At 43.7% G+C, this 27,593-nt stretch overlaps 1 protein-coding gene across 2 annotated transcripts in view; it reads right to left on the bottom strand.

Moving 5' to 3' along the window:
* The window catches only part of SLC24A3 (solute carrier family 24 member 3), a 330,004-nt gene that overhangs the window by 81,893 nt on the left and 220,518 nt on the right, over window positions 1–27,593 (bottom strand). For both annotated transcript variants that reach the window (XM_037896225.2, XM_037896224.2), the window contains exons 4-6: window positions 22,646–22,720; window positions 17,729–17,813; window positions 15,359–15,462 (exon numbers count right to left, since the gene is read on the bottom strand). In XM_037896225.2, the coding sequence (XP_037752153.1) occupies window positions 15,359–15,462; window positions 17,729–17,813; window positions 22,646–22,720 (264 nt within the window). The remainder of the gene's footprint in view (window positions 1–15,358; window positions 15,463–17,728; window positions 17,814–22,645; window positions 22,721–27,593) is intronic.

The following is a 27,593-nucleotide window of genomic DNA, read 5'->3' as shown; positions in this document are numbered from 1 at the left end:
ATATTTAACTAGCAAATGTGCTAAAACATCAACAGGTGAGCATAGGATGGGCAAGACCGGGGGTGGACATGGGAAAGGGGTTCTGCAAAAAACCGGTATGACTGAAACAAACCGATATATAAAAATACAAAAAAATAAAAAATAAAGTGGAAACTAGGTGATCAATATAAACGTAGGCAAAGACCAAACAAATACTGCAGATACTTATGCATGTGAGTAACTTAGCTCTGTGAGTAGTCTTACTGGAGGTGGGTCTGTGTTTCAAGGATTGTGCCCTCAGGGCTTGACCTTCTATCATTCCACTTAGGACTTGATTATGCGACTCCTCCATTGAGCTGTGTGTCCATAACATCCACTGACTTCAATGGGAGCTGAGGGGTTAGGCACCTGGCAGGGTCAAGCCCTTTAAGTCAATGGACCTTCACTCGGTAGCAAGTATCTGCGGGACTGGGCCCGTCTGCCTTGATCCAAAGCCTACTCAGTCAATGGAAAGTCCTCCTTTCAAATCGATGGGCTTTGGATCAGGCACTCAGCCTGCTGCTGGCCTTTTATTCTTTGCAGAATCCATTGGGAATTCCTGCTCCCTGGGTTGCATCGTGATGATCAGCACAGACTGCCACCTTGATGTTGATTATTTTTCCGTGTATGTTCGGTTCTTTTAAGCAGCACTTGGTATTCTGCTAGGGTGGCAGCAATCTGTCTCTGTGACATGCTCAGAATGGAAACAGGGAGGATGCTAATTCCAACATCACTCGGTAAACAAAATACTTTCCTCTTCGACTGACAGTTATAATCTCCAGCGAACTGCTCAGCTTAATGTAACTGTTCAACTAAAATTCCTGGAGTTCATAGGTCCCTGTGCTGTGTATCAGGGAGGCCTTCTTAACCAAAGATGCATTCTCTGAAGGATTCACAGACAAGTTCAGAGAGATGTCGATATTTGGGAGAAGAGTTGGCAAAGGGCAGTGTTTCCTAATCTTTTCAGGCAGCTGACCCCTTATTTGAAGCAATAATGTTTGTGATCCCTTTACAGTTACTGTAAGAGTAAAGTGTCTTGATGCTAACAATGATAACCTATAGAATTGATTTGTGTGTGTGTTTCGAGAGGTTGACAGAGAGTACTTGACCTTGGAGGGTCTGGGTGTGTGGGGAGTGACATTTTCTTTGCTTCAGACCATAATAAAATTTTCAACATCTCGCCACTCCACCCACCCTCCATTGTCTTTCATGACCTCCCTGGCTGATAACACTGTTCTAGGGCAACAAATGATGAACTGAATACCGGGGCTTATGGTTAAGAAGTTGACAGAACCTTCATGGACTGTCCCTATCCAAAATCATCTGTAATCTGCTATTGAGACGTTGACTCCCGCCTCCACTCTGCCAGTGGTGCCAGCCTTCATGGTCCATGGGTTAACTTTTTCAATAAGTACCTACGCACTTTCTCTGAGGCCAGCTGCTATGCATGAGAGGAGCTCCCTGTGAACATCTGCAAGGCCACCTCACTGTCCTTCAAATCCTTCTTCTCCCATGAGCCTGCAAAACACTTGACAACTAATGGCCAGGCTGCTGGTTTGCTGAGACCACTGCCTATCATGCTGACCAGTATTGTCTCATTATTACCTTGTGCTCCCTGTTTGTTATAATCACCTGCTGTCTCTTGTCTTATACTTCCATTGTAAGCTCTTCAGGGCAGGGCCTGTATTTTTGGTTCTGTGTTTGTAAAGTGCCTAGCACAATGGGGCCTTGTCCATGACTAGGGTTCCTAGGTGTGATTGCAAAAATAATAGACTTGACCCTCAAGAGAAGAGGATGAAGGGCCTCATCCGTTAAAGTGAATGAACATACCTTCATATTGTGTTTCTAGTTTAGAACTAGAAGCAAAGCCTCTGACACAGCAAAGCACGTAAGCCCTTGCAGAAGTACCATGAGGGGGGCTGTTCTCAAGCAGTGTGGGTAATTTGAGAAGATGTTTGCAGTGTTCTTGTAGCCATGTTGGTCCCAGGATGAGAGAGAGACAAAGTGGGTGAGGTAATACTTTTTATTGGACCAACTTTTGTTGGTGAGAGAGACAAACTTTTGAGCTCCACAGACCTGAAGAACAACTCTGTGGAGCTCGAAAACGTGTCTCTTTCAGCAGCTGAAGTTGGTTTTATAAGAGATATTACCTCACCCATCTCATCTCTCTAATTCAAGAAGAGTCAGATAAGCATAAAAATTCTTTTAATGCTTATCCAAACTCCACATCTAACCCTTTAGAGATTCTCCTTTTTAAGGAACAAGCTTGATATTACCTGTTAAAAGGAACAGATTTCAGGGACACCTTTGACACAGCTTTCTCAATGTGCTCGAGTGGATGGGACAAAAGCAGCAGGGCGTAGTGTTGCACCTACAGAACTGGGAAAACAGTCTTCTCCACTAGTTTTTGGTACCAATAAAGAAATTTTTTTGCCTGGCACAATTTCGGCAGAAATCAATAATTATTCGATTCCCATGGCTGCAATGCTTGTTGCACAGGGAGTGGAAGCTGAAGAGAAATCTAACCTGCCGGATCATTCGGCTTTGGTCTGACTGTTCTTTGTGAAGTCACCAGTGCCAAACCTCATGGGGGGGAAAATCTTGAGAAAAAGAGCATTCTTGTGAAAATACAGCACCAGAAAGATTCTGTTGCATTTGCAGTCGGTGAATGTCCTTTTGGAGCGGCTGCTCAAGGGAGAAATATTGAGAAAATGCAATTCTAGAAAAGCAAAGAAAGAGGAAAAATCCAGCTCAACCATTTCAAGAGGTCAGTGTGGGTAAGAGATGGAAAGTACCACAGCACTCAGCAATTCCCTTTAAAGGGCAACATGTAAAGGAAGTTGCAGCCGCAGCATCTCCTCCTTTCACCCTGCAGTATGCAATGCCAATTCAGCTTTTAGCTCAACCTGCTCTGTGGTTTGGATTGTTGGGTACCCAGTGATACTACTGGAGGGTGGATAGCTAGCGGGCTCATTGCTTGGGTGCTTTCACACTGTGATGCTTTGTTTTTCAGGCTCCTGTTTCAATGTATTTATATTAGATGATGACGCATAGTTCCGAAACCCTAGTGATACCTCCTTTCCTCTCTATATGTTCTGCAGTGGCCCCCTTTTGATTTTTTCCCCTGTGCTACAGTATATAATGAACAATATTGATTTCTCCCTAGTCTTATGTTTTGCATTTAACTAAAATTTTGCATTTAACTAAAATCCTCAGGGCCAGATCCTCAGCTGCTGTTAAGTGGTGTAGTTGTGCTAACTTTACCAGAGCTACATCGACTGATACCAGCTGAGGATCAGGCCCACAGATCTGACACAAAACAAAACTTTGCCCTATATTACCAGAACAGCACACAGTTGGTACATTAAGTATCCTTAAACTACTGCTCCATGTCTATAAACCCTTTTCCAATACAAAAAAAATTAAAATAAAAAAGTCAGAGGGAAAGTATCTCATAAATGCAATCACAAAAACAGAGGTCAATTGCTAGGCCAGTCTGAACTGCATAAAGACAGTGAAATTAAAGCTTAAAAGATTAAGATGCATGCAGACTAACTGTATGGAAGAACAAAATATACAAAATTAGATTGCAAAATCCCAATCTCTTCAATAAGCAGTATTCTCCCTGGTTATTAAATTCCTGTTCAGAGGTTCCTTTTCTTACTCTTCTTTATTTATAACATTTCCCTATTTCATGGGGAAAGTTTTCACATTTCCAGATATATCAAAGCACAATCTAGCTTACAACCTTTCAGAAGCATTCCTCAGTTACACATGTTAATGATAGTTCAGACAATGGAAAACCCTCAGCATTCATTTTATTTATTCAGACAAAAGATTGCCACTGAGGCGGAAATGTGGCCGACCCAAGGCACTTGATTTTGGTACTTGACAGCCTCTGTCTCTTAGACACAATAATGAAAATTTACCATTAGGTTCTGAGGAGTTTCAGTGAGAGACAGACTAATAAGATTAATGCAATGAACTGGGCTACCTCTGAATGGGGCAGTTGAAAGATTCTGGGTAAGTAGGCACTGCTTATCCACCCTAACAAATTAGGTAGTTCAACACAGTTATCTGAGAGAGCCTTGAAGGAACAGGTATGACATCCAATGGCTGGAAGCTGAAGCTAGACAAATTTAGACTAGAAATACGATTCAAATTTTTAACAGTGAGGTTAATTAAACATTGGAAAAACTTACCGAAGGATGTGGTGGATTCTCAATCGGATGGAATGTTAAAATCAAAACTGGATGCTTTTCTAGGAGATACGCTCTAGTTAAAACAGGAATTAATTCAATTCCTATAGCCTGTGTTATATAGGAGGTCAGACTAGATGATCACAATGGTCCCTTCTGGCCTGAGAGTCTATGAATCTATGAAATACCCACAATTAGAAAAACAATGTCACCGCTGAACAACCGGATAACAACTGTAGAATCTCCGGCACATGACTGCAAGTGCAAGCCTCTAATGCCATTCAGAACACTCTCCTGTCTCATCGCAGAGAACGGTTCAGTGGTGTAACAAGAAACCAGCTGCTAGGTGCCTAGTTAACAAATGCAAGCTGTATGATATATGTAAGAATTCTTCTACATATGACAACACCATGAGCTGTCTATAGCTCATGCTATTACAGCTGCTTTCTCTATTTTGGGTGAATATTGAGGAACATCAGTAGACAGGCAATGAAGACCACAGCAAAGTTGCAGGTCAGGGTGGGGAATCCCGTTGAGATGCTCCCATTGAAGCGAATGGGTATAACTCCTACTGGCGTTAATGCCAGCAGAGTTAGACCAATGCTGTGTGCTTGCAAAAATTCTACACCATTCTAGCCAAGGATGAGGAGAGGGTTGGAGGAAGGAGGTAAGAAGGAGGCACAGGTCCACAGACGAGCGTACAGTGGAGGACAGTGGGGCTGAAAATAAGGTGTGGGTGGAATTATGGTGTGGGGCATCATCTTCACATCTCAACAGATGCGACTGACAATCAAGGAATGATCCTAATTAAATCCACCACCAGCTCAAAGGGAAGCCTCCCATTCTCACATCTCTGTCCTGCTGTATAACAAGCATCATCACGAAAGGTTGCCTGATTTGTGTCTTAAGGGTGGAATTGATATCCTGCTTTCACCGCACACAATGTTCTCAGATTTCTCCCACTCCTCCTCATTTTCCCTCGTTCCCAAGTGTACAAATAAATCAGGCAGCGGCTAAATAAATAGTGTTAATGATACATGACTTTGAGATCTCTACAGCTGAAGCGGAATAGACATGAGCTCCTTGAGCTACAGAGACGACAAGGGAAACAGCTTCTCCGATACCCATCCTGCAGCGTAGCTAGCACATTTGTGGAGCCATGCCACCGTGCCGTGAATTGAACCCGTGGAGGCACCTTGGAAAATATATCTAGAACCCAGAGTGACATAGCACTGTCCAGGCAAACTCAGTCTTCCTCTGTGTTAGTGACAAACTACTTCAGTGATATTGTAGAGGTTCTAGGGAAGAAGTAACGCAAAGTTTTCTGGGTGCATAATCCTCTTTCAGTCAATGGGATTGTGTCTGGTAACTCAAGGGTGTGAGTTTCTCTCTTGCCTCAAAATACATTTCCAAAATACACAGTGATTTTGGATGTCTCTGTTTTTCACTGCCCAAAGAGGCCTCATCTTCAGTGCGGGGCACTCAGCACTTTCTGAAATTCAGGCCCTGCTTTCGGGTGTGTCAGGTTGGGTGCTCAGAAACTAGTCACTTGTGCAAAACTTGGCCCTTGGGTAACAGGCCTTGGGAAATGTCACTGCTCATCAAAGTGAGAACAATATATACCCAAACCACCCCCAAGCAAGGGGGGGCAATCAGAATTTTCTTAAGGAACGGGCATGGGGGAAGGGCTGATTGGGGGGTTCCGCCTTGGGGCTGAGCATGTGATGGGGTGGGGGAGACATGTTTGAGACTCCCTGGGTTGTCAGATCCACCTGAAATTCTCGTTTAGCAACTGATTTTGTGCCCAGTGTCTCTGAGGCAGTGGCCAGGCCCGCTCTGTGCTGTGGGCATGAGAGGCCCAGTGATGCACGGGGGCACCCCATCCCCAGCGCACAGATAGACACTCCCTCCACTGAATAGGAGTCCAGGGGGCTTCCTCTTCTAGGGACCAACATCTCCTCAAATCCCCCATTGCCCCCGAACTCCCCTGCTGGATCAGCAGCCTGCAGGGCTCAAGCAGCTCCGTGTTGCAGATGTGGCTGCCCTTGCAGCCATGGAGGAAGCTCAGCAGCCTGGCCTCACTCAGCAGCTCCATGCTAGGCTGGGTCAGCCACGGGCGGGGCCCAGAGCACATGATCCTACAGACAGTCCCTGTGCCATGGAACCACCCAGACTGCGGAGGGACCAGGAGCTGCTGGGGGGAGTGTGTGGGGGAACCCGGTGGGGTGAAGCTCTGGAGCAGGGGGTTCAAGCCCGAAACAGAGCTATGCAGACCTGTTCCAGCCTCTGCCCTGAACCCTACTTGTGGTGTAAGGCAGCCTTCCCTCCCCTCCTCTGCCCCCAGCAATGGGCACTGAGCCCTGTGATCCCCCAGGGGTCAGTTCGGTCTTGGGGAGCGGGAAGCCTGGCTCCCGTTCTTGTATTATTACATCCCACAGAAACTCCCTGGGCCTCTCCCTTCATTTCATCACTGCCCCTACGTACAATATTCTCACTGTTCTTAAATTATAATGGGTCAGATCACTCACTGGAAGAGAAAACTGACTCACTTTGAGGCAACCATATCTTACATTTCTGTTTTTCTAGAACACACCCTGGCTTGACTATCTCTGATGTACTCTAGATCCACTTCTGCCCCGAAGTCTAAAAGAAACCAGCCAATTTTAGGGACAGACGGGGAGAGATGACGCTTCTTTTGTACACCTATAAATATCAGTACACAGGCTGCATTTTCAAATTTTAGGTTTTGTTTTAAAAAGGGGCAAGGGGAGGAGGCAGGGGCCTTATAAAGCCTAATATTAATAGAAATGTCTTTATTATTTTTAAAGTGTTCAGCGAAAGCAGTTTTGTTCATATTTATATCTCCTCCTTTCAGGGTTTGCAACTCAAAAATTGCAGCTCTGTGCTGGAAAATGAGAGCCACAAAATGAATCTTCTTAGTCGCTGACATTGTTCAAGGTGCTCTGATTTCTAGTCCACCCAGTCCTTTCTGGTGGGCCAGAAATGAACAAACAGCACAAGCAATATTGAACATGGTTTTCATCTACAGTGGTGACTGAGTTTTAGTGTAAGAATTGTTTTTTAAAAGGGCCCATGACATTAACACTTAGTTATCTGGTAGGGCCATGATGACATAATAAAACAAGGAAGAATTGGGTAGGCTAGAGATTCTATCCTTATCTGTTAAGCCCTAATTCTGTAAGCAATGGAAACCAATGGGAGAGTGCCAGATTGCGTCTTGATGGAGTCACTGGCGGGACTGGGGCCTTAGCTACCTTAGAAAATCCACGTTCAATACGTAAATAAAGAAAGCAAAAGGAAGTCTGTTGAATTATTGCACTGGCTTAGGATGTCAGTTGTTCACTCCCAAATGCTATTTTACACTAATAATTATATTTGAATATTCTACTAGCCTATTCAAATTCCAAAAGCTCCCTCCTAGGTGAAGCATTTCTTCCTACTATCTTCTTGTTGCCTTTGTACCATGAAACCCTACCCCAGCCTTCTCCCATCATGGGACGTCAGGCCTGGCTTTTGGAGGGTGCTGTGGGGAGAACACAGCCAGCCTCTTTCCCCTACAGTAAAGTGCAGCCTCCGGGCAGAAGAGGGACCATGACTAAGCTACTTCATAATAAAGAATATAAAAGGCAGTGTTGCCTAGACCACAGTCTGAGACTCCGGAGACCTGGGTTCTAGTCCCATTTCTGCTACCGGCCTGCTGGGTAACCCTGAGTAAGTCATTTCATGGCTCTGTGCCTCAGTTTCCCTATCAGTAAAATAGGGGTAATGATACTAATCTCCTTTATAAAGTGCTTTGAGATCTACTAATGAAATAATAATCATTCCTAGGTCTTCTATTGTAATAGGTAAGGTGCTCAACTAATAGGCTAGCAATGATCCACTTTTCCCAAGGATAAAAAGTCGGTTGCATTTTTTTCATTTTCAAAATATTTTGTTGACATTAAAATAAAAAAAAAAATCCCCAAGAAAACTAACAAATTTCTAAATGTTTTTACCATTTTTTTGAGCAGCTTTAATCACAAGATCCTATAAACACATCTGGACAAACTCTTTCTAGATGTCTTTCATTCCAGCTCTGAAAAGACAGACAAATATGATACTTGATGACTTGCTAATTCTGGACTCCTTTTCCAAATTTGTTTCACTTATAAAAATAGAGAGACAAGGTGAGTGAGGTGATCTTTTATTGGACCAGCTTCTGTTGATGAGAGAGACAAACTTTTGAGCTTACACAGAGCTCTTCTTCAGGGCTGGGAATGTACTTAGTGTCACAGTTATAAAAATAGTCCTCTGAAAATAAACTCATTTCTCTTGGGTGAAATCAAAATAAGACCTCATGCTGTGTGGCCAGACTCTGTCCTCAGAAGTGCACTCCCCAGCAGCACGAGCTGCATTCATGGAGCCAAGGCAGAAGTTTGGTGCATATTGTCCATTATTTGTTTTGCAGTGGCATTGCACAACCATGTAACTAAGTGATGGTCCCTGACCATGACCGCCGACAGGTTGTGGGGGGGAGAGAGGAGGAGCAGGGGGCAATTGCCCAGGGACCCAGGCGATTTAAAAGGGCTAGCCCCAGAGACGATACGACAGAACAGTCCCTGAACTCAGAAGACATCAGGGGCTGCATTTGTGCCTGACCTGTATAGAGAAGAGCGCTCCTTGAATCCTTCCCCAACTTGTCCATCTCAAAGAGCCAGCCCAAATCTGGCCCATAGTATGGTATACCTCACTCTCTAAGCATATTCTGTTCATTGGTAAACCTAGACTGCAAGCTTATTTAGAGTGTATCCTGCTTGGAGTGGGGATTGTGATTCAGTTCGGGGTTCGTACAGCACCCAGCACAAGACGGGTCCTGGCCTATGCCTTGGGCTCCTCGGTGCTATTGCAATAGAAATAACACATCATAATAATACATAGGTTCCTACCTATGTTTTTGTGAAGATAAAACAACACACCCATTGCTGGAAAACAGTGCAGAAAAATAACTCACAGAGCACTTCCATGCCCACTGTGCAACATGATGGAACCTCAGGGACCTCCCTTCCAGGGAACAGCTATGTGATCATTTCAAAGCTGTTGCCGCAACAGTGCTATAATTATGTAGGTTAGGTCATAGCAACCCAGAGCCCAGATGGGCCATTAGCTGAAGAACCATCTTCCCTGAGATGTGCGGAAAGCCTCTTGCTCTGTGGCTGGATTAGCAGCCCTGTACATTCTATGTAAGGATTCTCGTTCAATTTACAACACGGCTGCTTGTTGAATTGCTTATGTGGGTCCTAAATTATGTCCCCCATCCCTCACAACAAACAAAAAATATCAGAGAATCCCTTAGTCAAAGAGTTATGCTTGGAAATGTCTCTCCAGTTTCTTTCCATTTAGCAACATTACAAATTGCTCCCCCAAGGACTGCTGCATAGTTAAAAAACAGTTCTGATTTCATCTAGGGCACTGAAGCGGCTGGGTCTCATGGATTTGCCATGTGCTACTGTATAATGATTCAGAAGGGGTTCCAATACACAGTCTCACAGCAACATTATGACATCAATGGCACAATGCCAATTTACGCTAGCCAAAGATTTGATCCATTCATATTGGTCATTAGTTTTTGGTTGCTTCAATTACTCCACTGTCCTCTAAGTTCCTTCAAGGCCCCCATATCACTCCCTCGAAGATGAAGCTGACCAAGTCCCCGAAGAAGGAAACGATTAACCACTTTGCTTCTTGAATTCAACTTCATCAAGAATTATTAGCTTGTTATATAGTGCACAGCACAGACAAACTGCAGCTAGGTATGTAAAGCATTTTATTGACTGAAGATCAGCATATTCCCCCCCCCCCCCCCCCCGACACACACACACACGTGCTGACTGCTCCTCGGCCGCATCTGAGGATCTGGGCCATGCTTCTCTGGCCCAAGGATTGTACAGTGTAAATTAGATGCTACATGGGATGATGTAAGGAAAAGTTATCAGGCAAGGGAGAGGGAGGTTAACACACAACAACATATTCCTAATGGAAAGCTGGCTCTTCAAAGTGATGTGCCTGGCACTGAGGTAGCACTCAAGTGGTTACAATAACAAGCTGGAATAATGGTTGTTTCTAAATGCACACAGTCTCATTAAGAAAAACAGTAAAGAGGAAAAGGTGCTAGAAACCAGGAATAGTGCAATAAACCAAAATGCTGAAACTAAAGCAGCTTTTCCTAATTCGCAGCCCCACAGGGTCTATTATCCCACTGATGCAATTGTATAATATTGAGGTAAACAGCATGATCAGAGAGGATAGTTAAACCCTATGTCCATACTGGCTATTAACTGCCACAGTTGGAAAGGAATGTTGAGTAGGGATGGGTTAGTTGGTTAATTCCTGAATTTGAAGCTCACATGAACATTGTGGGACTGAAATTGGCATAGAAAAAGCTGCCTTGTAAAGTTTCATTTCCCTCACTTAACATAAGCCATGTGAAGAGGCATCTGAGATGTGTGTGCTACAACACCAAAACCAAAAGTCTACTCTCCTTTTCTTCCGATACATATCGTCCGTTTTGGAAGATCTTTGAGAATATACAGCATTTCATTATTGGACAAATCTGGGGAAACACTTAATTTTGGCCATGTTTACCACAAAATACTGTGTTCTTCAGCAGAAACTGAATCCGTATCCTTGGTCAAATTTACAAAGCCTTGCAAAAAGCTAGCAGAGGATTTTCAAAAGCATTCAGTGTCGGATTAACTCTGCTCCCATTTAGCGGATGGTCACACTCTCCCTAACTTCAATGGAAGCAGCGTTAGGCCAAAGCTGAGCACTTTTCGAAAACCCATCCATTGACGTTCTACCCCCAAATTCTCACGATCTGGAAATAATAGTTCGCTTTGCTACACTCCCTTTCATCTGAGGATTTCAAAGCGCTTTGGAAGGTAATGGCCAGAACTGCTTCATGAACTAAGTGTATACAAGTAGCCTCAGGGCCGTCCTGCAAGTGGCACCTCACTTCAGTTTCCTTTTTAGGTCCCCACTACCTCCATACGAACTTATCTTTCAATCCATCAACCAAGTTTATTAACTAACACTTAGCGCAAACAGTCCATAAGCAAATGTCCCCAAACATAGTCTATATCCCCCAGCACTTGTATTCTTTAGAACCCAGCTTCAATCTCACCATCCCGGCATCTTTCACCACCACTGGACTCTTCAACCGTCCTCTTCTGTCCCTCTGCTAGGATTGCCGCCCCAGCCCTTCCTTCTGGGGCACAACCCCGCTCTTACCAGCAGGAGCTCGCACAGCCACTCTGCTGGAAGCCTGTCATGGTTCCTCTGGAGTCCAGCTCTCTGGCAAAGGGAAGTCAGCAGGGAACCCCCTCTGCTACTCCTCTTTCCTTCAGCCCTCTGCTCTGACTCTCCAGCTTAGAGCCAGCAGGCATCTCCCTCAGTTGCTGCTGCTGCTCCTCCTGTCTTCCGCCCTCTGGTCCTGGCTCAGGGATGCCAGCCAGCAAATCCCTCTTACTTCTCCCCCGCTTTCAGACCTCTCCCAGGAACCCCTTTTCTCTCTAAGAGCTGACATTTCCTGACTGACTCAATCTGCTCTAACATTCTTTCTCACCAGGCCTCATGTAGCACCACCCCAGGCCTCACCCTCTTAATTGGCTCAGCACCTGGACAGGAAAAGGGGAACTGAGCCCAATTTCATTTAAGGGGCCAGCTACCCTGTTACAGTAAGTACGGTTGTACCTGCTCTCTTACAGATGAAAAAACTTAAGCAAACAAAGGTTAAAGGTCTAATTTTTAGGGATGTTTAAGGTGCTTATGTAACCCACACACCGCTTGGGTGTGGTGCTCTGTCCCATCTAGTGGCACCGAGACCACTTAGAGAGAGATTAATGAGTCTGCTACAGGCTTAGCTACGGGCCATGTGGCTTTTAGCTCATCCGGTAAAGGCTCATGCACTAAGCTTCAGAGATCCCAGGTTCGATCCTGCCTGCCGATGACAGGGGTCTAGTGGTGTTACAAGTGGGGGCTCATCCAGGATTTCAGCTGGAAAGTCTCTGAAGTTCGGGATGTGCTTCCTCAGCTAGGGGAAGTATGTAACCCACACATGGCTTTGGTGTGGTGTTCTGTCCCATCTAGTGGCACCGAGACCACTTAGAGAGATTAATGAGTCTGCTACAGCCTTCGCTAAGGCCCTGTGGCTTTTAGCTCATGCATTTACCTCCAGAGATCCCAGGTTCAATCCTGCCCACCAATGACTGGGGTCTGTCGGTGTTACACTTAACTTCCATTGAAATTAATGGGAGTTAGCCTCCTAAACACCTTTAAAGAACAAGTAGAGATCCACACTCCTAATTCTGTAGTCACTAGACCACATACTGAATTATTTAGTGCAGCCAAGTCCCTCCTGAGCTTCTGAAATGTATCCAGTGTGGGAGGGTGGAGGAGAGTTGAGACAGTTATAAGAACATTTTGGTTCTAAGTTAGGTCTTTTTAAAAAAGAATCCAAGGGGCTCCCAAAATAGTGCAATTTTTTCTGGACTTTCAGACTTCTTTCCATCTAGAATTCTGGTTTGTGATTGCATTTTCGGAATAGGTTCCAGACTGCTGGACAACAATGCCGGGAAATACAGTGAGAAGAAATATTTGGTTGTTCCTAGGTCATCGTGTTGCACAGTTAATCTCCATCCGTTTGAATGTTGTTCATGGCAACCTGACTGAGAAAAATTCCTACTGATTAAAAGAGAACACCTCCAGGGAACATTGCTCAATGCCCTGGGAAAGCTTTGGTAATTAATAATTGGCCTGAATCATATGGGCTTTCACAGTACAAGTCACAATGGTGCCACTTAAACACTGAGCACACGTAGCGAGCTTTAAACTGCATGTTCCTTCAGGGAATCCATCTACAGAACATGCCAGCTGCACAGCTTATCCACAAAATCTTTCTAATAGTGAAGATATCCAGTTTCATCTTGAAAAAAATGATAAAAGCTGGATTCCAAACTTTCCGGTGAAAACTCAAACTCCCTGCTCACTTTCTCGTACTGATCCAGGTATCCAATCCCCTTCTCCCTGTCTGGTCTTTCAGAGTTAATTGACCCATTGCCTTGTATTGCCTGCACTATTGTTCTTCACTTCCCATTTATATACAGGATCATACAGTGACATTTCAAATGGCAGGTTTCAGAGTAACAGCCGTGTTAGTCTGTATTCGCAAAAAGAAAAGGAGGACTTGTGGCACCTTAGAGACTAACCAATTTATTTGAGCATGAGCTTTCGTGAGCTACAGCTCACTTTAAAGAATATGAAAATATTTGGCATTTCTGCAAACTGCAATACTCAGATATTTAATTACACAGAGTCAATCACCTATCTAATTCAGACAGGAACTCAAATCTCACAACATAATTACTTTAAGTTCGGATGGATAATTCAAGAAATTGTAGGTAGTCTGACATGCACAAAGCATTTAAAACATGGGGGCACTAGCGCTTCTCAGTGAAAAGGCTGTACATTTTTTTTAATGTGGGCACAATCTATTGTGCCCCTATCTCATTCTCAAAAATGGCTGAACTGTTTTTGTTAAATTAAAAACATAAGTAAAATAAGTAAAAAATTAGCCTGAAGCAGATACCCAACATGGAAATTTTCAACCCAAATGGTTAATGTTTGGAAATGTTATAAGCAACTGAAAACAGGGACTTGTAATGGAAAATGTCAGGCAACTTAACAACGGGCATTGCCACCTGCACCTGCCAGAATGACAGAGGAGCAGGTAGGAAATTACTCTTGTCTTGAGCCAGGGAAGAATGTCAGATTTAAGAAGCATTTTTAAAATGAAACCATAGGGTTGCCTACGTATAATATTTCCAACCCCCTTAATGATCTGAAACCTGTTTCATAAAGTCTGAATTGAATCTGTCTAGGTTTTTATAGTGCAGCCACCACCATCCTTCGTGGGACAAAACAGAAGAAAACTCTGTCAAGACCATATGGCCAGGTCCTTAGCTGGCATAAAACAGCCTAGCTCCATGGACTTCTACAGAGATATGGCGATTTACACCACTTGAGGATCTGGCCCAATGGTGTTTTCCTTTCCACCCTTTGAGTACAAGGTCTGATTGTATGAAAAGAACAAGACATTCTTTTAAATTATTATTAATTTAACTGGAGTGAGGTGCTGCAAGGCCATTGTGCTCTTGTTGCTGTGGGAAGAGACGTTTCTTCCTCTCTGATCTGAAAGAGGTGAGATCTGGGCTCATTTATTTCTGGTGGGATTGCATTCCATAGGCAAGGTCTTACTGCTGATAAAGCCCTGTCCTCTCTGCCATAAACATTCCCAGTGTTTGCAGCTGTCATCTAAGATGCCAATACAGCTGACATGCAGCTGCTTATAAGATGTTGTTTGTAAGATATTTTCATCTCATTTGCTGCATTCCTTCTATAACTTCAGATTTGTTTTAGCGACTAGGATCTGACACACAGGATGGGGTTATCGATATCTTTGTATGAAATGGTGAGAAACACAAAAGTTATCTGCAACCAAACCTCAAAGACCTTACTGGCTACTAATTCAGTCCTGTCACAGCTGGTGACAGAGAAGCCTCAATTAGCCTGCACTAAATGAAGGGAAAGTGGGGGAAGAATGTAAATAAGAGTGAAAACAGGGAAGAAGGGAAGGATGTCATATTTCTGTGGGTCACTGAGTTCAACGAGTGCAAGCTCAAGCCCTAAAATATGTCTCACTTGCACCCTATTTCTTTTTTTCTTTTCACATGATGCTGGAGAATGGTCTTCAGACCTGCTGTTCCTTCCGCTAAAGTCGAGACTCAAAACTTCCAAGAAATGTAGCTTTTCCTCCCTTCTCCCTCATTTATTTCTGAACCAACTACTTCGGCAGCAGTATTGCTTACTCGCAGTTCCCTTCCACGCTGTTGCTGTTGTCCCCAAAGCTGTCTTCAGACCCCCAATTAAATAAAGCTCCTCTGTATTTTGCACACCCATATCTTCCCCCCCCGCCATGAATGGAAACCTCAGTCTGCATGAACTGCTGACTTGCACTGGTATTTTGCTGGGCTATATGGAGAACCAATGGAACTAAGAACCTTGTGGAACTCGTTAGTTGCTCTTACCTGTCCTGCGAAAAGGCCACACACACCGATTATACAGAGAATGTTGAATACGGCAGAGCCAACAATGGTTCCGACTCCTACGTCTCCTTTTGTGATAAAAACACCTGAAACACAAGTTCAAGGCAAACCATGTAAGTCGCAAAGAACAGGGATACTACTCCAAAAAACTGCACCCCGCTGCTGTATACAGTAGAACTTCAGAGTTACAAACACCTCAGGAATGGAGGTTGTTCGTAACCCTGAAATGTTCATAACTCTGAACAAACATTATGGTTGTTCTTTCAAAAGTTTACAACAACTGAATAATGACTTAATACAGCTTTGAAACTTTACTATGCAGAAGAAAAATGCTGCTTTTAACCATCTTAATTTAAATGAAACAAGCACAGACACAGTTTCCTTACCTTGTCCAATCTTTTTTTAAACTTTCCCTTTATTTTTTTAGTAATTTAGTTTAGTTTAGTTCTGTACTGTCTTTGCATTTTATTTTTTTTGGTCTCTGCTGCTGCCTGATTGCATACTTCCAGTTCCAAATGAGGTGTGTGGTTGATCGGTAAGTATGTAACTGGTGTTCATAACTCTGAGGTTCTACTGTAGTCATTTGCCTGATTCTGCCACTTTGACTCAAATTTAATAGGACAACTTGTGGAGGAAAGTTAAAGGGTGAATAAGGAGGCACAATCTGGCTCTTTGATAGGATTAGTAAGAATGTGTTATCAAAAGTGCTACAGTAATGGGTACCATAGAAATAAATGTCAGCGAATAAAAAATAACCAGCTAACGTCACCTGCTAGCTATGAGTCTGTTGAAATTCAGCTGTTGCTAGCAGGGGTCTGGAAGAGTTTCCCTGATCATTGTGGCCTGGGATTTTTTCCCCTCAGAACCATGCTACACAACGGGCTCATTCTACCAAGCCGGGGACTGTGTTATAACAAAGTAGTGACCTGACCATGTTGGAACATGGTCCCACCTGCACAGCCAAATCATGTTGAAACCATCTTACCCTTTTACGATAGCACGGTCCCCATTTTGGTCAATTTTAGGTGAACAGATTTTAATTCCAGAAGGGATCATGTTGTCTGACCTCCTGTATAATGCAGGCCATAGGACTTCCCTGAATGAATTCCAGTTTCAAGTCCAACAGCTGTGGTTGAATGAGAGCAGATCTTTTAGAGAAACATCCAATCTTGATTAAAATATTTCCAGTGATGGAGACTCTGCCACAACCTTTGGTAAGTTGCGCCAGTGGTTAATTACTCTCTTGCTGCACAGATGGGTATAAAGAGGGCTACACACTTCCGTCAGTCCAGCATGATTCTCAGACCAAAATCCCTGTCCCCAGCGGTCAAAGGAACCACTGCTAGGACCGTGCTAACAACAGCAGTGGTGAAACTTGGTTGAAACGAGCAGGTTCTGCCGATTCTGAACCAATTGTGTAGAAGAAAGAAGCCCCTCACTCTTGAGCATTGCTGCAATAGGATAGCCCTCTATTCTGCCCCCCATAAGCAAAGTGCTGCTGTGAGGGAGCCCTCAGATCCTCTGTTCTACACTGTGCTCATCAAGGTAGTATCTGAGCACCTTCCAGCAGTGCCTTAAGCAATATGGCTATGCATCCTTCTCTCCTAAACTGAGCCTTCTGGTGGGATGAAGGACAATTTTTTAAAGCTCTCAACTAATCTCTCCCTATGAAGGTTTTGAATCCACAGCTTCACAAGCCAGCAGCCTCCACCAGCCCTAACAGCATGCCCTTGTATGTGTCACAGAGAGGGTCGGGAATTTCTCACCACTTTCTTGGAAGAGAAGGAGGGGCTGGTTGGACATGAGGGAGAGCTGCTTGCACAGATCTCCAGTGCACACAGCTACACCCCTGTGCTCCAGCCCCTCATCCAAAACAAGACCAACCATAACCCCCCCGCCGATCTGCACTCAAATTTCTATCTACACTGTAATCAAGCTACGTAGCCCCTTGACACAGTTAAAAACATTGTTCTGTCTTGCAGTGTAGATGGGACTGGCCCATTCTCGAACTGTACTTCGTCATCTGTAATGGACACAAACATGGCCATTGTGTGTGTGTTGGTACAATTTAGCAGCGTGTTAATCTATTCACAGTGCACAGAGCCTGGATTATGCTTGGTGACGCACACTGTACATAAACACAGAAATTCAGGAGTTTGTTCTTTCATCCACACCGGGAGATTATACATATAGCTCCTAGACTTAATAAGGATTTACCACAATTAATCTTCCATGCGTCCATGAGAGAACAGGTTAAGAGTTATTACAACTCTTAGAGTCATTTGGCAACTCCAGCTGTACTTAATGCCTTTAAAAACTGTTTAAGGAAGAAATGGCTGGTTAGTTAGTTACCTATAACAGATGTAAACAACTCAGGAGCGGAGCTTCCAGCTGCCATGAAAGTTGCCCCAGCCACGTCTTCACTAAGATGCAAGCGCTGCAGAGAAACAAATGAAATCCATGTTTATAACACTGGCACGTGAGAAGGAATTCAGCTGAAAAAGTTAATGTCTGTCTGAGCAGGACATTGCTGATATGCTTAAATGGAAAGAAGGGACGAACCAACAGGACAGAGAGGCATTAGTTACCATGGGGAAATATTGCATTCTCAACCTAATAAAGCAAGATGGTTTTGCCTTCTGATCTCAATTTACAGAGGGCTAGATTGTTCCTTTGGGCACTGCCCTGTGCAGGGCAAGGCATATTAGCTGCAACACCCCAGGAGGCATGATGACGCCCCTCTGAGTCACAATTCCTCCCCATACACATGTTTTCTCACCTACTCTGGCCAGTACGTGGTGGGGGTTGGGGGATGGAGCCAAGTTCTTGCCCATGTGCTCTGTGGAGTACGTAAGGGTGTGATTACCCCAGACCCAAGGTGCTAACTTCCCTGTATGGGATTTACCCAGCAGCAGCTAAAAATCTCCACTGATAATCAGGGACTGGCATTCTCTTAAAATACCCATACTTACCAAATTTCTTTTAGCTGTAAGAAACCCCAAAGCCCACTTCTAGCCTTCACAGCTATAGACAGATGGAGGTTGTTCTTATGTGAAACATTATTTCCTGAGAGGAAAAGCACTCACGACTGTGTACATATTTCATTGGTATAACCCTTTTTCAAATATCTGCTTAGTTAACTATTTCCTATATGCTTTCTGCAGTCCCACCATTCCATCGGTGCGAGCGACAGCTCAGTAAGTGGGACCAAGCTACTGAAACCAACGGGACCATCTGACACCTCCCATTGGTTTATGCGAAGAAGCTAGAAAGCGACCCCCCTCCAAAATGGCTGCAAACCGCTACCTTGTTTCTACACAAAACAGACCCAAACACGTAAGCTGCCGTGCCTGGCTATGGGTCAGCAGTGGAATGAGGGGCAGTGGGATGTGAAGGAAATGCTTTTTAGACAGCACTGGTTGTTTAAAACAACAAAGAGCAAGCCAGCTGACAGGCGCGCTAAACACTTTTCCTCTATCTTCCATTAATTCCCACTGAAACCTGAAAAGAATCCCATGGTGCATTGTATTTTTACCACAAGAATCTCTGAGGGTTCTTCATAAATATTAACCTCAGCAAACTATGTATATGCAAAGATAAGGTAGAGAGTTAATTTACTCTGCAAAAAAAATGCAGAACAAGCAATCGAATCCTCAGTTAACAGCCCAATCACAGCTTCATGTTCTCACAAGGGTGCCAGATACCCTTAACTCTGCCCCCCTCACATGCTAATCATACAGTCTTTCATATATAATATGGGGGGGCAATGGAAGAGGAGGTGGGTGGGCAGAGTCTGGCCTCCATGGGAGGCAGGAAGCTTAAAAGTGTTATATTGTCATAATAACGTGACAAATTGATTGAACAAAAAGCTTTTCTGAAAGTGATCTAACCCGGACTAAAAATATTGTGAAAGACACATCTAGGAACAAAGGCAGATCTCCCAAAGGGCTAGTTTCTGCTGCACCAGGCTCAGTGGAAAAACAGATCCACGCATCGTATCACATACAGCCTGTACCCTGCTGATACCTGCGGAGGAGGGATAATCAGTCAAGGGTTATGCTTGAGTTCGTACTTCCTAAAGACAGATTATTATAACAGGGGCTTCCCTGGGAGAGAAATCTGAGGCAATGTATTCAAATGGTCATGACAAGCTGGGTAGTCCAAAGACATGGAAAAGGAGGTAAAAATCTATTCCACAGTAATATCAGTTGGGGCCTGTATATGCTATTATAACCCTAATATTAATATACTTCCAATTCTGATTAAACTAAACCGGAAAAAGCCATTCTTATTCTGGAATAAGCATGTCCAGGTGAGGTGCTATTGTGGACTGTCAATTTCCAAGTGCTTACAAGCTCCTAGGCAATAGAACTTCCCTAATGTGACCGAATGACAGCAAGACCTCTTTCCAATGACAGAGTTTTGCAAGTTAACAAGTGAGAGAACCTACTAAAAATATACCAAGCATACCACGTCACCCAGTAGGGTTGCACATCTGTCACCTTTAGTGACATTGAATAATCCCTGGCTCTCAAAGCCTCCCTATTGATTTCAACGGGACTTCTTGTGGAGTAGACAGTTACTTTGTGTGGGGAAGGGCAGCAGAATCCAGCACCAGATGTTATCCGAAAGTGTGATCAAACTATATCCTCTTTAGTCTGAAAAAGGCAGACAAGTGGGCCAGGAGAAAAGGCAGTAGAGACCCTTCCCAAGTTAGCTGGATCGCTTTCCCATGAACATCTGAATGCTAACACTGAAGGCTATGTCCATGCAAGTTGGAAGTTTTAAAGACAAGTCATTTCAGATTAAGACAAAAAAAGTAAGTTGGAGCAACTCTGAAAAGAGGATCATGTATTTCTTTCACTGTCACAGAACTCGAGAACAGCTTGAGGTCGTCGGAAAGAAAGGACTTTGTGTCCCAAAAAGGTCACCTTTGGGCTGAGAACAAATATATTGAAAAAAAACCCCTCATGTTTTTGAGAAAGTTGATGCATCTTTGGATAATCATGGTTAACATGTGTTGTTAACCTATATCACATTGCTATGGTCTGCAGTATGATCACATTTATCTAATACTTCTTTAACCACACTCCCTCTTCTCTGCACCACAACTGTATCTCTGGCATGGATCAGTTGCCCAGTCACCCCTTTGATCATCCACATGTTTTTTTGCTGAGACAAGGCTGTGCTGTATTCCGATGAACCAGAAACACCAGTACAGTTTATGAGTCAGCTTCCATCAGAGCTGTCAGATAGAAATGATTTTGCAACTAACCTCCCACACCTCCTTCCCCAGCTCAGGAGCAGCTCTCTTTTCAGGAAGATGGATAATTGTGGTTCTGCCATCAGGGGAGATCTGCAGGTGTCTTTCCCAATTGACAAAGATCTCTAAGTGGCAAAACCAATCTGTATTTTCTACCTGCTGCACAGATTTCGTAGCATGGAATTGGCTTTGGGAAAGACTTGAAGACACTTCAAACATACTGCCCACGCTCAACAAATAATTATCTTTCTGTGTTTATTCAGGCTGGGAAGAACTCCTTATCTTCTAAAATTTTATCCCGCTGGCCTGAGCCAAATGGGGACAGTTTTCTTTGCAATTGCTTGAAATGTGTGAGAGCAGCTTTCCTTGCTGCTGAACAATTTATAATGGAATTAGAATCTTGCAGGGAGGTCTGAAATCCAAATAAGGGATCAGAGCCTCAGCTAATGTAAATCAACCATAGCTCCTAATTTATATCAGCTGAGGATCTGGCCCAGTGTTTTAAACTGAAGTCTGCATTGTGACATGCACTCAGCAGAATTTTTTACCATTAATCATTATGGTTATTATACATTCATATTGCAGTAGCGTGTATAGGCCGGCGAGCTCAGGGCTCCCAATGCTAGGTGCTGTAAAACATAGAAAATGAAAGGCTCTGCCCCAAAGATCTCACAGTTTAAAAGACAAGACAGCAGGTGGGTGGAGAAGAGAAGCTGATTGGGGTGGGGACCAAGGTAGCAAAAGTAACAGGATGTGTGCAATTCTTAGCCAAGCAGGAGGAGCACAGATATCCCTCCATCTGCCCAGTGACTACACAGATAAGGAGACTGCTGCATGTCTGTTGAATTTTAAATCCAAACCAAGACTTTGTTGAAATCAATGTCAGGGCAGAAGAATCCATATTTGTGGTGTGTGTAGGACCAAAATAGTCCTCTTTTCGCCAAACTCTGCCCCTTTGGGTGACCTGTTTGATCCAATGTGATGCAGAGAGGGTTTAAAACATCATTTCAAATTGGAAGTATCCAGTGAATCAACATTTTCATGTCAAAGTCAAGGTGCATCTTAATTTCTCTCATTTTCCCCCCAAGAATTGGCCAGTGCAGCTGATGGAATGATTTACAGGAAGTTTCTCAGAATTTAGAGTGCAGAAGTTTGAGAAGCTGGAAGAACTGTAATTTTGCAAATTTTAAAATTTGGCTTTTACTGGAAAAATTTCTATTTTAATGTAATCCAGGCTCAAACAGATATTTTTCATCAGAAGGTTAAAAATATGCAATTGTTGGCCATCTTTGTCAGAATTATAGTATGCTATATTGTATTTTTAGAAATGTATTACTATAATTTTTATTTCAGTAGCACTTAGAGGTCACAGCCAAAACTGGGAACGCATTTTGCAAGATGCTGAACAAACATGTACTAAGGGACAGTCCCTGCCTTGAAGAGCTTGTAAATTAAATAGATAAGACAACCAAATGCTGGGAGAGAATAAACGTCAATAACCTGTGGGGCACAGAAAGGGTAGGCGACTTGCCCAAGATCTCTCACAAGAAGTTTGTTACAGAGCCAGGAACTGAACTTCTGAGTCCCAATTGAGCAACTTAACCACAAGACCGTTTTTCCTGGGTACTTCTTAAGGTATGTTTTTAACTACATAGTATTTATGCTTTATTTGCTAAAGAGAGGGGTGCTCTGCAGATATAACTGTTCTTATTGTTATTGAAGTGGCAATCACAAGCTTTATAAGGGTACCCTATAAATATTATTTGTCCACTAAGAAATGCACATGCAGGCGCCCGTAACAGAAATGCACAAAGCGGAACCAATCATTTAGCGATATTATAATTCAATGTAAACACAACATCTGTTTTCTTACCCATTAAATTTTTTTTAAAAAAAAACCCAAATGAGAAACTGTAATATAATGCTATCTACTATGGACACATCTTGAGGTTTTCAAGGGAAATTGCTACTAAAGTGACATGCAAGAAACATCTACAAATACTTACTTCACTAATCTTTTCCAATGAAGGGACAAAGAAATCATCACAGACAATTGCCAAAGCGTAGAACATATACACGGCCTGAAAGAGAAAACATAACATTGAGTTTAGAAGGTGCCAGGGAAAGACACAAATTGTAATGTCCCACTTGCACTTGGGTTTTTAAATTCTATTGCTACAGCAATTTATGGGACATCTAGTAGTTTATGGAAGGATCATGAAGTATTTATCCAAAACTCTTACAAGTTATCAAGTGCCACCGTCACTTAGCATCAGACAGTGACAAATGATTCTTTTAAGTTCTCTAGATGTTGCTTAAACACGTTCAATATCTCCTTTATCCTCCTTTTCCATAAATTCGAGGTTTTTTTTTAAAGTATGAGTGTGTTCCATGAAAAACTGAACTCTCCAGAGGGGGTTTTCAATTGCTAATGCTTCAGTGCAGAGCAAAGTGTGTTTGTGCTTAGACTCCCTGGAATGATACCTAGAATTCTAATCCTAGGACTTTATTTAATCCAAAGTAATGCTAGTCTTAGAAAGAACTCCCCTCCCCGCCCCCAGAAACGAGTGGCTGGAAAAGATGTAAATTCATCATTTTAATGTTAACTAAAATCATAGGGCTCACTATGGCTCCTCGGGATCTGAACTGAGTTGGGGAGACGCAGGGCCACACAGCACAGGAACAGATCCCCAGCTGGTTTAAATCATTCAGTGGAGCTACTCCAAGCTGCATCAGTTAAGGATCTGGCTTATTATGCTTTTGCAAAGCCTTATGCACCCAGTGGGGCTGAGGTCAGAGCAATGAGATGCAAGACTCCCTTGGTGACGGGTTAGCCAGGGCTTCTCCCAGTGTGGAATGGGGAGGGAGACACAAGAGGGAAGGCAGAGTCCTCTCCCCAAATCTGGCTAGTGTGCTCCTCTGGGTGCCTGCAGCCGAATTATAGCTGCTCTCCCCATCTAGTGCACTCATGCAGGGTCCGTCATAATTTGGCTCTACCGGTTTTGTGGAAAATGAGGTATATGCTGTATTTATAAGCCTGGCATCCCCAACAGAGATTAGGAAATGGTCTGTCTCAATCAGCTGCCACGGAACAGCCCCAGGGTATATTGGGATGCTACATTTCTCTCCTGGATCTCATTCCTGGCAGACTACAGTATCTGTAAAAAGAAAAGGAGTACTTGTAGCACCTGAGAGACTAACAAATGTATTTGAGCATAAGCTTTCGTGAGCTACAGCTCACTTCATCAGATGCATTCAGTGGAAAATACCCAATAAATAAATAAATAAATAAGTTGGTTATTCTCTAAGGTACCACAAGTACTGCTTTTCTTTTTGATTAAGCAAATCACCCTAACCTTAGAAACTCTCTCTCTCTGCAATTTTACTTTTTTTTTTTAAATGCATAGTCTGTCAGATGGAGTAAAATTGACTGGGTATGTCTGAAAGTGAACAGTACAGATCCCCAGAAATAAGTGCTTTTTACAGCTGGGTCCATAGAGCACACCACTGTATCCCAAATCCCCTTCTTTTCACATTTCTGCTGAGGGCATTACAACCTCAGTTGCCTTTCCAGCCTCGGAGTGAGACTGAGCTGTTTCAAAGTTCAAAGCAGTCTACAAGTTTTGCGCTGCCTGTCATATCCCTTGATAGCTTGTAAAAATAATGCTACACAGGAAAATAAAAAAGACAAGACTGGTTTGAACTCATAAAAAAAAGCTCTAGCCAGCTCTGGGCCCTGGGGTGGCACATTGTGTTGCAGACTGATTTCTGGACAGGACTGCCGATGCTGGCTTGCAGAGAGCCAGTGATGACTAGGCATGGTGCAGAGGTAAAGAAGCATAGGCCCCAATCGTACTAACACTTATGTATCCAGGGCCTGATCCTGCACCATGGACATTACTGGCAAAATTCCCACTGACTTCAGTGGTGCAGAATTCTGTCCCAGTGGGATTACGCATGTATTTAAAATTAAGCACACACATGTTTGCAAGATCAGGGCTGTAGGTGCCACAGCAGGGGTAGGGAATGTGCAATGGTACAACACTGTTCTCAGTGCAGCTTTTCTACCGGCCTGAGCACCTAAGAACAGGCTGTCATGATCATAGTTCTCCACTGGTATCAAGGAAAGAAGAGTATTTTAAAAAACCACCACCATCACACACAGGGCACGTCTACACAGCAAAGACAAACCCGCAGCTGGCTTGTGCAAGGTTGTTTCATTGCTGTGTAGACTTTGTATTCGGGCTGGTGCTCGGGCTGTGGGACCCCAGCCTGAGCCTGGAAGTCTACACAGAAATGAAACAGCCCCATAGCCTGAGCCCTGTGACCCTGAGACAGCTCGCATAGGCCAGCTGCGGGTTTTTCTTTGCTGTGTAGACGTACCCCAAGCCACAAATGTGCCATCACACAGCATGTCAGCCCAAAGCGGTAGGAAATGAGTGTGGATAGTGTTGTGATTAATGTTAACTGGATTCAGATGCACATATCTATATACAGGAGAACCTCAGAGCTATGAACACCAGAGTTATGAACTGACCACCCCATTTGGAACCGGAATCAGGCAGCAGCAGAGACAAAAGAAAGCAAATACAGTACAGTACTGGGTTAAACATAAACTACTAAAAAAAATAAAGGTAAAGCAGCATTTTTCTTCTGCAGAGTAAAGTTTCAAAGCTGTATGAAGTCAATGTTCAGTTGTACACTTTTGAACAAACCACCATGATGTTTTGTTCAGAGTTATGAACAACCTCCATTCCCGAGGTGTTTGTAACTCTGAGGTTCTACTGTATATGAGGGATTGTTAATTGCGTTACTTAATTTATCTGAATTGTGCAACTTCAGCACCACAGCTGTTTGTGGCATTTTTATTCAGCATTAGCCACAATAGATTAATTTCCCAAATGCCTCTTTACTGAATTTATACCTCCCAGGGTTTCTTTGTGGGTTTTTGATGGTTGTTTATAAGGTGGTTTTAGAGAAGTGGAATAGAGACCTGTGGGAATCAGTCTGGAATTCTGATGGAATTATGTTTGAATAAAGTCAATTATTTGTCCTCATTTGGCTTCACTCTTCGTTGCAAGTTAAATGATCACACACAGTCATGTTTATTTTCTGGTCATCATCTTTTTCCATTACAAAACCTACGACCCAGTAACCACACAGCTTGATAATTGTTTGGGGGCTAAACTAGGCCTTCCCAATTCCCTCGCCCTGCTGACATGATCTAACCACTTTTCCCATCTCCCTGTTCTCTCCCTGGCTTTTTTCAGCCAGCAGACTTTTCTATAAAGAGGAAATGCTGATCATAAAATAAAATGAAGTCAGGAAAGAATCCCCATATTTAACTGGAAAAAAGGGCCCGGTTTAAAATGAGAAGAGGAGAGATTTGGGCAAATGGAAATCTTTAATGACAAGGAGAAAGCAACAGAAACAAAATGAATGAAATATAGAAAAAAACCCACAACATTTTAATATATTTATGTTGTTGACAGTGAGAATTTTAGGTTGATGCTCAACTGAAAAAGAAATCCACTTTGGAGCTGTCCAAAGAACTCTAGAGAGCATATTTAAGCGTAACTTGGGCTTACTGCCTGTATATGAAATAACTGTATCCTGGGCTGCATATGCTCTAAAGCCAGGGGCTGAAGTACTGAGGGGAAGGCCGAGGAATTTATAGCCCAGGATTGGCTATTGCCAAGTTAACAGAAGGTGCCCTCAAGCTGAAATATGCACATTTGAAACTGAATATTCAAACTGGAACGAAAGACCCCTAAAAACCAAGAGGAGCCAAAATCAGATGGTGAATCGGCTGACAGAGAATGATTTAGATCAAAAGAAAACATCCTTTTGACAGCTCCTCTCCCTGTTCATCTTCTGCCATGGTTCCCCTCCTTTCTCCCCGGCACCCAGCCTCTTCATTTGCCCTGCCCCACCCAAAGTAAATACAATATGGTTGACGTCCTGCTTTGAAAGTGAATTGGGAGACAGAAGCTAGGATGCTCCCACAGGTAAATGTGCATGTTACTCTGCTCCATGATTAAGGTTGCAGGTACGTTTTCTTTAGAAGTCCTACTGTAGCCCCCTGTCTAAAATTCACAAACATAAGAATATGGGCCTCAAAGCTGATAGGTTAGTTCCAGGGTCAAGGAAAGATTTTTATATCTGCTTTGAAGCTGTTTTGAATGAAGGGTTCCTGAACTGCTGCATACGAAAGTTCAAATTTAATCTATTGTGTTCATCCAGTCTGTGCAGCCACTCCCAGCCAGCCACTCCCCCATACCTACCCCCTCACATCCATCACACCTGCACCCACCCCTCACTCACACACACACACACGCGCGCGCACACACACAACTGTATGCAGCCATCTGCTCACATGCTCACTCCCGCCTCCCCCTACTCCCAAATAAAGTGGAGTGGGCCTCTTCCCCTTCCCTACAGCAAAATCAGTAGGGGCACTCGGAATGCTCGGCTGTCCCTCCCCTCCTGAGCCAGGGGGCAGGCCTCGGTACCGCTGTGCTCCTCAGCTTCCCTTTCCCATCCTGAAGAAGACCGTAGTGATGCCTTTGGGCTTCTGCTCCCAGGGGTTGCACATGTGGGCTCCCAGCCCTGTGAATGTTCCCAGAATGTTTGCTTTACACTGGCTGCTACTGAAGGGATGAGAGGTTGCCATTTAAGAGTGTGTAATACCATGTGCCATGCACTGGGCCTTTAGCACACCTGTGGCACTGCTCCCCTGGGAATGGGAGATGCCATTGTTCTCACGGCACCAGTGTACCGCCCCTCCACGGTAAGCAATTAGCTACTACGGACAGGTGTTTTATTTTTCAAGGGATTTAACACAAGCACAGTGGAGGAATAAGGACTCAGCAGAGAACACACTGTGTTGGCCCCCTGGCCGCCAACTGCACCAGCGGTGCTCAGGACGGGGAGCTCTGCCGCCAGAGATGGTTC

Source organism: Chelonia mydas, chromosome 3 (assembly GCF_015237465.2).
Source record: "Chelonia mydas isolate rCheMyd1 chromosome 3, rCheMyd1.pri.v2, whole genome shotgun sequence".
NCBI lineage: Eukaryota > Metazoa > Chordata > Testudines > Cheloniidae > Chelonia > Chelonia mydas.
The sequence above is the reverse complement of the archived record's forward strand: the minus strand, read 5'-3'. Positions and strand labels throughout refer to the sequence as shown.